The 13,938-nt window shown below is 36.8% G+C and overlaps 1 protein-coding gene across 1 annotated transcript in view; it reads left to right on the top strand.

Moving 5' to 3' along the window:
* Positions 1–13,938, top strand: part of NPEPPS (aminopeptidase puromycin sensitive) — a 101,219-nt gene that overhangs the window by 53,961 nt on the left and 33,320 nt on the right. Inside the window, 2 exon segments of the mRNA XM_007465136.1 lie at positions 4,215–4,292; positions 12,906–13,027. Of these exon segments, the coding sequence (XP_007465198.1) occupies positions 4,215–4,292; positions 12,906–13,027 (200 nt within the window).

The following is a 13,938-nucleotide window of genomic DNA, read 5'->3' as shown; positions in this document are numbered from 1 at the left end:
ATATACAAAGTTTCAAATAATTACATTACATGCAAAAAAGTTGTTGATATTTACTCAAACTTGGGTGTTTCAATATTCCCTTATGTAACAAATTGCTGGCCACAGTTTCTGCAAAAATCCCCTCGTCAGCAATGTTAAGAGGCTATTGTAGTGGTCGAGGAGAGAAAATAATGGTACTCTGGACTGGGCTGTAGTGGTGGAGACACTGAAAAGTCTGGGATTAAGGGTGTTGAATTTGCTTGTTGGATGTATGGTATAAGAGACATGTGGTATAAGAGATGGAGGGGAGGCAGTTAGGATCATTTCATATTTTTGACTTGAGCCACTGGATAAATGGTGGTGCTGTATGCAGAATATACAAAACTACAATTGACCGAGGTTATTTCAAACTCTAATGTACATTTGCCAAGTAGTATGTTGTCCAGTATAAAGTAATTGGAAGAGTATCCCATAATACAGTAGACATTTAAAGAATTCAAATATATGGCTACTCCCTTTTTTTTTTTTTTTTTGCGATCCGCGGGCCTCTCACTGTTGTGGCCTCTCCCGTTGCGGAGCACAGGCTCCGGATGCGCAGGCTCAGCGGCCATGGCTCATGGGCCTAGCCGCTCCACGGCATGTGGGATCTTCCCGGACCGGGGCACGAACCCGTGTCCCCTGCCTCGGCAGGCAGACTCTCAACCACTGCGCCACCAGGGAAGCCCTTTAAATTTTTTTTTTTTTTTGCGATCCGCGGGCCTCTCACTGTTGTGGCCTCTCCCGTTGCGGAGCACAGGCTCCGGATGCGCAGGCTCAGCGGCCATGGCTCATGGGCCTAGCCGCTCCACGGCATGTGGGATCTTCCCGGACCGGGGCACGAACCCGTGTCCCCTGCCTCGGCAGGCAGACTCTCAACCACTGCGCCACCAGGGAAGCCCAGCTACTCCCTTTTTACTAAGAGAATTTTGGCGGAAATTTTGCTCCTTTTTTGGTACGCATGTATAGTTGATATGTACATTTGGAAGCATATTTTGTGGAATGTAACCTAACAATACAGTGCTTGATTATTTCAATTTAAAAACTGCTATTCTTTTGTTTTTCTAGCTTCATTTCTTACCATTTTGAAGCTTTTTTGTGCATCTATAAAAACAAGTTAGCTTTAGTAAACTTTTATGGAGATGGTCTTTGATCAGAGTACCTCAGAGGTATTGTAATGCTACTTCATACATTAGTTAGAAAGGTACATTCTTAAGCCTTGAAGTGCTTCTTAGCTTCCCTATAGGCAAAGTAAGATTCTATTCTTGGGGATCAAGTTAGAGCAAATCTCAGATTTTTGCCAGCAAAAGTCATTGTTTCAGTAGAGATTTCATTAATATTGTATATATATACCAAGTCTTGAGTTTCTGTTCAAATTTAGGAGCTAGCTTATGATAGCAGAAAGAATTTTGGCAACAGGAATAGGAAGGGAACTGAGTTCTAGTCCAGCTCTGTGACCTTAGGTGAATCATTAACTTTATATGCCTCATTTTCTTCATCTGTAAAATGAGGAATAATTGATTAAAGTTCTTTTAAAAACTGAAGTTATAGTTTCTTATTGGTTTTGTAAAGATTTTGGCTTTATAAAGACATGTTTGAACCATCGTATTAGAAACCTTGGAGGGATTTCCCTTGTTGTCCAGTGGGTAAGACTCCATGCTCTCAGTGCAGGGGCCCTGGATTTGATCCCTGGTCAGGGAACTAGATCCCGCATGCATGCCACAACTAAAAGTCTGCATGCTGCAACTGAAAGTTTGCATGCTGCAACTAAGAAGTCCTCATACCGCAACTAAGAATCTGCATGCCGCAACTAAGAATTCCGCACGCGGCAATTAAGATCCTGCATGCCTTAACTAAAAGATCCTGCATGCCGCAACTAAGACCCAGCACAACCTAAATAAATAAATAAATATTAAAAAAAAAAAAGAAACATTGGAAATTTAATCTTTGGCTGACTCATTTGAAAAAACAAAAGTGAATTGTGGGCATCTTGCCTGGTTCATAGAATGTTATTAAATTTGAGTCACTGTTACCCATATCAAACTTAAGCCTGTGACTGGTAAGGCTACCTCTCTTTTAATAATAGCTTGTTGAGATATAATTCACACACCATACAGTTCAATTCAGTGGTTTTTAATATATTCACAGAGTTGTGCAATCATCGTCAGAATCAATTAGAGCATTTTCTTCCCCTTTTTTTAAAAAAAATTATTTATTTATTTGGCTGGGTTGGGTCTTAATTGCGGCATGTGGGCCCTTCGTTGTGGCATGCAAGCTTCTCTCTAGTTGCGGCACGGAGACTTCTCTCTAGTTGTGGTGTGCAGGCTCCAGAGTGCTTGCGCTCTGTAGTTGTGGCGCGTGGGCTCTGTGTTTTGCGGCGTGCAGGCTCTCTAGTTGAGGTGCACTGGCTCAGCGGTTACAGTGCACGGGCTTATTTGCCCTGCGGCATGTGGGATCTTAGTTCCCGACCAGGGATCGAACCTGCGTCCCTGCATTGGAAGACGGATTCTCAACCACTGGACCACCAGGGTAGTCTCTTAGAACATTGTCATCATCGCAAAAAGAAAGTACCCATGAGCAGTCACTTCCCATTTCTGCATGACCTTCCAGCCCTAGGCAACGGCTAGTCTACTTTCTGTCTCTATGGATTTGCCTATTCTGGACATTTCATATAAACATGTGGCCTTTTGTGTCTGGTTTCTTTCACTCAGCATAATATTTTCAAGGCGTATCCACTTTGTAGCATATATCAGCGCTTCGTTTCTTTTTGTTGTAGCATAATATCCCATTGTATATCACATTTTTTCTGTCCATCAATTGTTGGACATTTGGGTTGTTCCTACTTTTTGGCTACTAAGATCTCATTTGTGTATAAATTTTTGTATGGACATAATGTATTCATTTCTTTTGGATATATATCTAAGAGTGGGATTTCTGGGTTATATGGTAACTCTGTATTTAATCTTTTGAGGAACTGTCAGACTGTTTCCCATAGCATTTGTTTTTGTTTGTTTTTTTGGCTGCGCTGCGTCTTTGTCGCTGCACGTGGGCTTTCTCTAGTTGCAGTGAGTGGGGACTACTCTTCGTTGCAGTGCGCGGACTTCTTGCAGTGGCTTCTCTTGTTGTGCCGCACCACGGGCTCCGTAGTTGTGGCTCATGGGCTTAGTTGCTCCGTGGCATGTGGGATCTTCCTGGACCAGGGATCAAACCCGTGTCCCCTGCATTGACAGGTGGATTCTTAACCACTGTGCCACCAGGGAAGTCCCTCCCATAGCATTTGGAAACATTTTTACATTCCTATCAGCAATGTATGAGGGTTCCAAATTCTCTACATCCTCCCTTAAACCTTATTATTGTCTATCTTTTTGGTTATAGTCATCCTAGTGGGTGTTAAGTGGTATCTCATTGTGGGTTTTTTTTTTTTCCATTGTGGTTTTGATTTGCATTTCCCTGATGGTTAAAGATGTTGAACATCTTTTCAAGTGCTTATTAAGGCTGCCTCTTTGGGCAATTTTTCTTTTGGAATGGGGATATGATGTGGCTGGGAGTTGATCTACTTAGCTCTTTTCCTAAAGTGTCAACTAAGCATTCTGAAGTATCAGTTAAATAAGCAGACTCTTCTCACTCCTGGTAGGGAATAAATAAAAGTCTAAATTTAATCCACACACCTGTTTTCACCTTCTTTATTTCTGTAAAATGTAACAAAGAATTTCACTGGAAATATGATTTATATCTTGTTGGAATTGTTACCTGTGTTTGGGTGGGGGACAGAACTTTCACTGATGTATCTTTAACACCGAAATCTTAGCAATCTGCTCAGTATTTCAAATGTTCATGAGTAAGACTGCAACATATAAAGCAGTATCATAGTCACACAAAGATGAGAATGAAGCATGTCTGGGAATCTGGTAGTAAACCTTTTCATATTTATAGCAGCCCTATTTCCCTTATATCATAAAAGTTTTGTGAATTAATATAGGATGTGTAATTGTTTCTAAGGAGCATATTTAACTTAGGTTACATAGCCTAAAATAGGTTACTTTGAAATGATACTCTTGTTAATAGGAACTTAATTTATTAAATTCAGAATATTTAGTTTTAGTAGAGATTTTGCTCTTGAAAATGTTAATTGCTGCCATTTGGATTTGGTCTTATCAGTCCAGTCAGATTTGTGAAGTAATTTTTTTTTTCCATTCCAGAAATACATGCCACAGGATTTAACTATCAGAATGAAGATGAAAAAGTCACCTTGTCTTTTCCTAGTACTCTCCAACCAGGTAGGAGAAATGGCTTTTGTAAAATCCTGTTATGAATAGTGACGTCTTCTTCCAGAAAAATTTATCGTATGTCCTTTTTTTTTTTAAACTCATTGTTTTAAGGAGATTAAGTATTAAGACAGAGCTTTAGACAGAGTCAGGTGCACTTCAACTTTTGGGCCACCAGAAAAAATAAAAAAACATAGAACGTAATGCATTGTTTTCACCTTTTCAGTTTTTTAAAAATATATCTGCCTAGCTCCATCTTCTACTAATTGAATCCAGATCTCTGAGATGAATGTCCCACAGATGATTCTGAGATACAACCAGAGATTAGGGCGCTATTATGCTAGTGAGGGCATGGATGGAAAGATTCGTTGGTATGTTACTATATGTGCTATATAAAAGCACAAAGAAACTAGATGTTCTGAGCTTAATATAATGGAAAAAATCATATACAAATCAATTGGTAAAGCATTAAGACTTCGATTAGTGAGCAAATGAAAAGCCACAGATAATTTGTATGAAAGAAAATGCAAATAAATAATAAACATGTGAAAAGATATTTGCCCTCCTAGTAATGAGAAATATTAAAACAACAGCTACTGATACATCAGTTTTTGCCTGTCATATAAGCTGAAGTAAATAAACGATTCTCAATGATGTGACTGCCTCATATTACTGGTAAGAATGTAAATCCATGTAATTTATTTGGAAAGCGGTCTGGCAGTATGTATTAAGAGCCTAAACGTGTTCATGTCTTTGACCCAGCAATTCTGGTAATAGGAATATATCCTTAAGAAAAGTCATAAATACAGGAGACACTTTATGCCTAGAAATGTCTATTGAGACGTTACCTAAGGTAGTAAAAAATTAGAATTAATGCATTTGTCCAACACTAAGGGAATAATTAAGCTAATTATGACATACATGTATGGTGGAATATATATAGCAATTAAAAGTGAGGTTTGTGAATTCTTAACACTGTAAAGTACTTATTATAATGTAAAATTGAAAAGCAGAATACAAAATTACATATACAAGGTGATGAATCAGATCTCTAAAATGGTACAAATGAAATTATATGTCTGGTTGTTGACATAATTGACGATTTTTATTCTTATTCATACCTTTCTCTGGTTTCCATAATTTTTATATTGAGAATATATTCCCTTAATATAAAAGTATTTTAAGAAAAATTTTAAATTGGAGAAATTTTGTCTTTTATTTTGATACTCTTAAAGACCTTTCATTTTGTCTTTTTCTAACTAAGATTATTTTTGTGTGAAATTATTATAAAAACAAATGCTTGCCATGAACATGTATTAAAAGATACTGAAGAATATAAGCTGAAAATTGAGATTCCCTCTCTCTGACCCCTTCTACTTCCATTGTCTACTAATCCTTCCAGAAATATTCTATTTCTTTCTAGAAATATTCCATAAGTGTATATGTACATTTTAACCCACAGACGGGATCACAAATGTCAGTGGCTTGCAACAAATATTTCTTGTTTACACATGGCCCTGAGGACTGCTGATCATCTGCAGCCATATTGCCAACTTTACTGAGCACCACTAAGCTCACAAGTCTGCTCATTCCAGGCTCTGTAGTGAGTAGCTACTATCTGCAGCATGCTGTTCTCTTACATGGCAGAAGGCAGAAGCTCAGGGATGGGGATAGAGCCAAACCACAAAGACACATTTAAAGCTTCTGCGTGGATGGTGATGTCCATTCACATTTCATTGGCCAAAGCAAATAGCATGGCCAAGCCCAAAGTCACAACAATTACCAGACATTTGATAAAACTTCTAATATGAAACATAAAGCAAAAAGCAAAACAATAAGTATAATAGAAATATAGGAACTTGGAAGAAGCAAAGACAAATGAAAAGAAAGCCTCAAAAAACCCAAACAGATTAATATGCTTAGAAGTATTATTAATATTACATTCATTAAATAAGGACAGTATGGAATAGAGTAAGAAAAGCTTTGGAAATTATAATACATTAGAAGTAAAAAACCAAAATAAGTTGTAGAAGATGAAATAGAGGCATCTTCCAATTAGGAAAATTGGAAGACCAATCTAGCAGGACTGGACATCCATCTAGTGAAAGAGAGGACAGAGAAGATAGTAAGGGGAAATGATGAAAGACACAAAACATGAACATTTCTCTGAACGGATGGGGCATGAGCCTTAGGTTTGAAAAAAATACACTGCTGAGAGGGACTGACTCAAATGTAAAAAGTCTCACATCAGAGGAAATTTTAGAACTTTTAAGGGTAAAGTGAGACTCTCAAAGAGTTTCTACCTGAGGCGAGGGACTTGGGAGGAAGGAAGGAAGACTGACAGATTACCTTCAAAGTTCAGGAATCAGAATAGCAGTAGATTTTACCATCAGGAACAATGGAAATTTATGAGTGAATCTGATTTTCAATCTAGAATTCTGTGCTTAGCCCAACTGTGAAGTTAAAGAGAGTAAAATATTTTCAGATTTGGAAGGTTACAGAAAATTTAATTCTTTGTAAAAGATGTAGGAGTGGAGAAGTAGTTTAGCTACACTTCACTTTTTACTGTTTTTTTTTAATGTATTTATTTTTATTATTTATTTTATTTTTGGCTGCGTTGGGTCTTTGTTGCTGCACGCAGGCTTTCTCTACACTTCACTTTTTACTGTTTTTTTTAATGTATTTATTTTTATTATTTATTTTATTTTTGGCTGCGTTGGGTCTTTGTTGCCGCACGCAGGCTTTGCGGCGAGCAAGGGCTACTTTTTTTTTTTTTTTTTTTTGCGAGGACTACTCTTTGTTGCGGTGTGCAGGCTTCTCATTGCAGTGGCTTCCCTTCTTGCGGAGCACGGGCTCTAGATGTGTGGGCTTCAGTAGTTGTGGCTCGTGGGCTCTAGAGTTCAGGCTCAGTAGTTGTGGTGCACGGACTTAGTTGCTTTGCAGCATGTGGGATCCTCCCGGACCAGGGCTCGAACCCATGTCCCTTACATTGGCAGGCAGATTTGTAGCCACCGCGCCACCAGGGAAGCCCCGCTTCACTTTTTATAGTAAGAAGAAAAGAGGGTGTAAAATTGTAAAATGAAAAAATAGCTAAATAAGCAAGGTATATAGAAATCACAGAGTTGCTACTGAGGCAAGTGTAGGGAGTAAGTGGCATTGGGCAGGTGCCTGCAGCTTATATATGTAAGCCTGTAGAATATATGAGGTTTTAAACTATGAAATATTATTTTGATAGAAATAACATGAACTTTTTAAAAAAATTAAAATCTGTATCATTACAGACTATATTCACACTGTGAAAAGATAAAAAAGTTAGTTGCAAAAAAGAAACAAAAAAATTCCTTCTTTGGAAAAATGATACCTCTGAAAATTAATGTCAAAGAATATTCGTTAGGGAAATTAGAAAATATTTAGAACTGAATAATGAAATTACTACTTACAAAGCATGTGGGATGCAGGTAAAACATTCTCAGAGAGTATATTTAGCTAAGAAGGAAGACTGAAAATTAATTAGCTAAGTACGCATCAACATCAAAATTAGGCAAAAGGAATAGGTAGCTTGAAGAAAGTAGAAGAGATAAAGATTTAAGAGCAGAAATTAATGAAGTAAAAATGACTTACTAGCTGTTGACCTTGGGCAAGTTATTTAAGTTAAATAAACTCAGGCGGAGTCTGAATTTTAGCACCAGCAGTTTAACTAAAAACTTTGCACTTCTAGCCACCACATTATGCTCTTTTTATTTTTCAAATTAAATATTAAAAAATATAATACATGGACATGGTTTGAAATTCAAATGATATATAGTGATAATTTGTCATTCTATCCTGTCTTCCTCTCTCAGCTCCACTTCTCAGAAGTGATCAGTTCCTGTGTATCCTCTCAAAACTGTTCCATGCTTTTATAAGCATTTATGTATGTACCATTTAAGAGCACAGAAGTTAGCATGTCATACATATTCTGTACCCTTCTTTTCCCCTTATATATATGAGTTCATTTATTATCAGTATATAAGAGCTGCATCATTCTTGATAAGGACTGTTTACAGTAGACATGGTAAATTAAGTCATTTCTAATAAAAGCAGGAACAAGTCAGTGAAGGTTATGACCATTAGTATACTATCATTTGACAGAGTTTTGGAGATTTTTAGCTAATATAAAGTATATATAAGTAATTGATATGAATATTAGAATTAAAAAATTATTTGCAGATGTGACTATATTAAATTATTGAATATCTATAAATATCTGTTCAAAAATCACTGGCTTTCACATTTTCCCAAGATTCTCTGGGTCAAAGTTACCCAGTCATTCTTTGCTTTAAGAGTAAAGTCCTTATTTTTTCAAATTTTAAGTGGTCTCTCTTCTGGTAATGGAGTAAATATTGAACATATATCAGGAGGATATTAGTAACCTTTGTGTTTAGCCTCTTCACACTTAACAGTCTTAACAGTCATGCCAAATATTATATAGCTAAATAAAATATCTTCTTTTCTGAAATTAGCACCATATTCTAGAATAGACCATGATCATTGTAAGGCCTAACGGCCTCAGAATCGGTGGTTAAGGATCCTGTAGAGTGACGTTCATTTGGAGAAACACTAGAAGATGTTAACATTTTGAAGAGTGGAAAACAGGATCATAAGAAATGGTGACAGAAAGGCAGAGAGCTTTATTTTCTCTTTATATAAAGTAATCTGTCTTAAATTTCATAGTGTTTGGTAGGCTTATTAAATTTTTTTTTTTTTTTTGCGGTACGCGGGCCTCTCACTGTTGTGGTCTCTCCCGTTGCGGAGCACAGGCTCCGTATGCGCAGGCTCAGCGGCCATGGCTCACGGGCCCAGCCGCTCCGCGGTATGTGGGATCTTCCCGGACGGGGGCACGAGCCCGTGTCCCCTGCATTGGCAGGCGGACTCTCAACCACTGCGCCACCAGGGAAGCCCTCATTAAATTTTTAATAATTTAATTTTTAGTAATTGTATTACCTCAGGTTTTACAACAATTATTATACTCTCCTAAGCTTTAATAAACAAATAAAGTTTTTGGAGGAGGTCCCAATTTTTCAGTTGTTTAATTAATAAATGAGCTTATTGTATATTTTAAGAGGCTTAGTACCCCAAGCAGATAAATATTGCATACATTGGATATTCAAATAAGGTATCTAATTTGAGGAAGCAGTGTCAATTATGTGTGAAAATAGGTATAAAATCAGACTTTCTGGCAATTGGTTTGTCAATATGGTGTAAATTTCATAAATGAAATTTATCGTGAAGTCCTTTTCCCTCCTGTTCTTGCCCTAAAATTCTACTATATCAATAGCAGATACTTTGTAATTAGTATTGTATAATGTGACACTAAATTTATTAATATATTAAAAAAACTTAAACTTGTGTTTTGTTTGAATTTCAGGTAATAGCCCTTCCCAATAATTTATATTTTGTTTAGTATGCCACTTTTTGGAAGTGGTCACTGTCAATATCTTGCTATATAGTATGATGACCTTGGAGATTTAAAACCAATTAAAAGTGTAAGCAGCCTTTCTTATTTAGTTTTGAGTTTTAAATCCACTTTTATTCCAAATAGGAAAAGTCAGAAGTAGATTTACTGTGGAATATGAGTTATATAAAAGACATCTTAACAGCTGACTTAGGGAAAACAGACTGGCCAATTCCATTTATGGAATTGTAACATAAAGTTCCATCAAACGGTTATCTTTAAAGGGGTTTTTGTAATCTAATAGATATTCCTTGTAAACTTTATTAATGTGAACACATCTGCTTTTTAAAAAAAAATTAGTGAGGGACTTCCCCGGTGGTCCAGTGGTAAAGAATCTGCCTTCCAATCAGGGTTCGCAGGTTCGATCCCTGGTCGGGGAACTAAGATCCCACATGCTGTGGGGCAACTAGGCCCGCTCATCACAACTACTGAGCCCGCGCACCTCAATGAGAGAGCCCATATGCCACAAACTACAGAGCCCACATGCTCTGGAGCCTGCGCACCACAACTAGAGAGAAGCCCACATGCAGCAACTGGAGAGAAGCCTGAGCGCCGCAGCGAAGACCTGATGTAGCCAAAAAAATAAAGAAAATAAATAAATACTAAAAAAAAAATCAGTGAATTCCTAATGAAAATAGAGAGAAATTTTTTATTATTTATAGCTAAATTCTTCAGTATCAATCATTTAGAATTCTTTCAGATTCTTTTACTGTATTCTTATTTACTGTCCCAGTAATCTATCATTCTCTTTAAAAGTAAAAAGTATTGGGACTTCCTTGGTGGTCCAGTGGGTAAGACTCTGTGCTCCCAATGCAGGGGGTCTGGGTTTGATTCCTGGTCGGGGAACTAGATCCCACAAGCATGCCGCAACTAAGACCTGGCACAACCAAAATAAATAATAAATAAAATAAACAAATATAAAGAAAAAAAGCATTTATTGACCCCTTCAGATAGAATGTCTGGTTTTTTAAAAAAAAAATATCACAAATGTCTATTCATTGGACCTTCAATTGAGTTGTTTTGTTTTATTTTCCCAGCACAATTAATTTAAGAATATGGTACTTTCTTTAGTGGTGACTTTGCTGCAAAGTTCTGAAATTTTCACTTGAAATTATTTTCAGAGCCAGTTTGAGGCACATAAGAAAATCAGTTTAATTATTTCATAGACACAATTAGTGTTTTGTCTAGAAATAGATTGCAATTTGTCATTCACATATTCTGTAGACTTCAACTCTTCACGACTTGGACCTTTCCAAAAAGCAAGTTCAGTTTTGGAAGGTGAAGACATGACTTTGAGAACATCCAAAAGGATATGTCAGAGAGAGAGTCAAGAACATTTTGAACAACGTCAGTGTCATTGCTCTACAGCATTCCAAAATGACAGTTTGAAACATTAGGATATAAAAGTTTTGATATAAGTGGCTAATTACTTTATAGTCATACTGTATCTGACTTGTTAGATTCCCATGCTCTAGATTCTTTTATAAATAGGCACTTTAAAGGGATCTATTACAAAGTCAACATTTTGGGTTTTTTTTTTTTTTGTGACTGGATTTGTAAAATGCAGAATGGGATTATTGTTTTGTCACGCATCTGAATTTAGTAGATGACTACTAGATAATGGTGATAATCTTTTTTCTGTTAGCAAAAGAGAGCATAGTTGATGCTTGAACAACACAGGTTTGAGCTGCACGGGTACGCCTATACTCAGATATTTTTCAGTAATAAATACTGTACCACACAGTCCAAGGATGGTTGAATTAGGAGATGTGGAGGAACTGTGGATATGGAGGGCCCTGTATAAGTTATAGGTGGATTAACCTCTGCATTATTCAAGGGTCAACTGTATATATACTCATAAAAACTCACATTTTCTTCTCTCTCTTTTTTCTTTTTTTTAATTAATTTATTTTATTTTTGGCTGCATTGGGTCTTCATTGCTGTGTGCGGGCTTTCTCTAATTGTGGTGAGCGGGGGCTACTTTTCGTTGCGGTGCATGGGCTTCTCATTGCGGTGGCTTCTCTTGTTGCAGAGCATGGGCTCTTAGGCACATGGGCTCAGTAGTTGTAGCTTGCAGGCTCTAGGGCGCAGGCTCAGTAGTTGTGGCGCATGGGCTTAGTTGCTCCGTGGCATGTGGGATCTTCCTGGACCAGGGCTCAAACCCACGTCCCCTGCATTGGCAGGCGGATTCTTAACCATTGCACCACGAGGGAAGTCCAGAACTCACATTTTATATAAAAAAAGAACGTCTCTGTGTGTAACTGAGTCACTTTGCTGTACAGCAGAGGTTGCCACAACATCGTAAATCAACTACACTTCAGTAAAAAACAAAACAAAACAGAAACTCCCGTTTTGTCTAAATTGATTTTGCTCTTATATAACAATGGTATATGTATTCAGGTTGCATTTTTATTTGCATTTAATAATTATTGATTAAAATTTATTTCTTTAATATTATTAGATTTCAAATGAGGTAACTGTAAAAGTTTGTTTTATGTCCTGTTGCTGATCAAATCATTCGTCTTCTCTATAGTTCCTTACAAATGTATGGAATCAGTGTTCCATTTGGATTGAACATCTGTGTCTTGTCTTAATAATAGAATAATTGGCATGAAGTCATCTAAAAGGACCAATTTACACAGTATAATTGGCAGAGAGCATGAACTTTGGATTAAACAGACCTAACTTTTTAATCTTATTCTTGCTACTTACTAATGGTGTGACCTTGGGCAAGTTATTTAACTTTTCAGGCTCAGTTTCTTCATCTGAAAAAATGGAGACAATACCTACCCAACTAAATATTTTTAAATCACCAATGCACAATAGCTTGTCATACATTTAATAATAAATGTTCATTTCTTTTCCTGCTTTTATCTTCATGTATTGGTAATTTGAGACTAAGTTAGTAAAATTAAAGAACTTCCTAAGCAGTCACCCTAAACATGAGATTAGTCTGCCATTTACTTTAGTAAATACTGTATTCTCTCCATTGCCAGGAGGAGTATTTGAGAAAGGAAGGAATGATTTGAACATTGTCAATAGCCAGCTGAATTAGTGTTTTAGGGACATACTTTTGATAACTTGTACTTAATATCTCCATGAAAATGTTTTCATTTATCTTCAATCTACAGGTACAGGAACTTTAAAGATAGATTTTGTTGGAGAGCTGAATGATAAAATGAAAGGTTTCTATAGAAGTAAATATACTACCCCTTCTGGAGAGGTGCGCTATGCTGCTGTCACACAGTTTGAGGTATGGTATTCTTTAATATATTATGATCTTAAATTAGACATTCTGACAAAGGTCTAATTCTATTATTTGCGTGATTATTTGAGGCTTAGGTGCCTTTGGCCATAATTGTATTATTGATTTTGGAATTTTTATTTTATACTCAGCCAGTTATCTCTGTTATACAAGAGAGAGAATTAGGGGTGTGGGCTGGGGAATGATTTTATTTATAACAGTACCATTATTAATTTAGTAGGAAAAGCCACAGGTACAAAAAGAGGTACAAAGTATAAAAGCAATCCAGGTATTGAAATTTTGTTACCTGTATGTCTGTATATATAGTTATATATGGATATATATAGATATAGACCTATCTATTTAAATATAATTTTGTTACCTGTATGTGTGTGTGTATGAGTGTGAGTGTGATTCCAGTGCTTATCTCTAGCCCTTTTGAGCACTTCTGCATCCTGGAATGGTTGGCTGGAGTGTGTCTCCAAATGATTTTTTTTTAAGAGAGGGTATGTGGGTGGTATACTTCCTGAGTCTTTGCATATCTGAAAATCTTTCATTTGCCTTTATACATGACCAGTTTTACTGAGCATGTAAGAGATTTGTTGGGGAGGAAAAGAAAAAAAGAGCAGCCCCTGACATCTAGAAGTTGTCCTAGCACTGAAAGCTAGTCCATGTTGTTTTCCTGTTGGGCATAAACAGTATCATAGAATGCCAGCCTCAGACAAGGTTACTCCAAGACCATGATAAAGTGAGACAAAACAAGGGCACTTCATAATTTCATCCAAGCATAGACAAAAACAAGTTCAATTTGTTAATCACAAAAGACAAACAACTCTCTCTCTTGGTTAAAATGAGTGACTGCTGGGCTTCCCTGGTGGCGCAGTGCTTGAGAGTCCGCCTGCCGATGCAGGAGACGCGGG

The sequence above is a fragment of the Lipotes vexillifer genome, unplaced genomic scaffold, assembly GCF_000442215.2.
Source record: "Lipotes vexillifer unplaced genomic scaffold, Lipotes_vexillifer_v1.1 scaffold591, whole genome shotgun sequence".
Lineage (NCBI taxonomy): Eukaryota > Metazoa > Chordata > Mammalia > Artiodactyla > Lipotidae > Lipotes > Lipotes vexillifer.
This window is presented reverse-complemented; position numbering and strand designations above follow the sequence as displayed.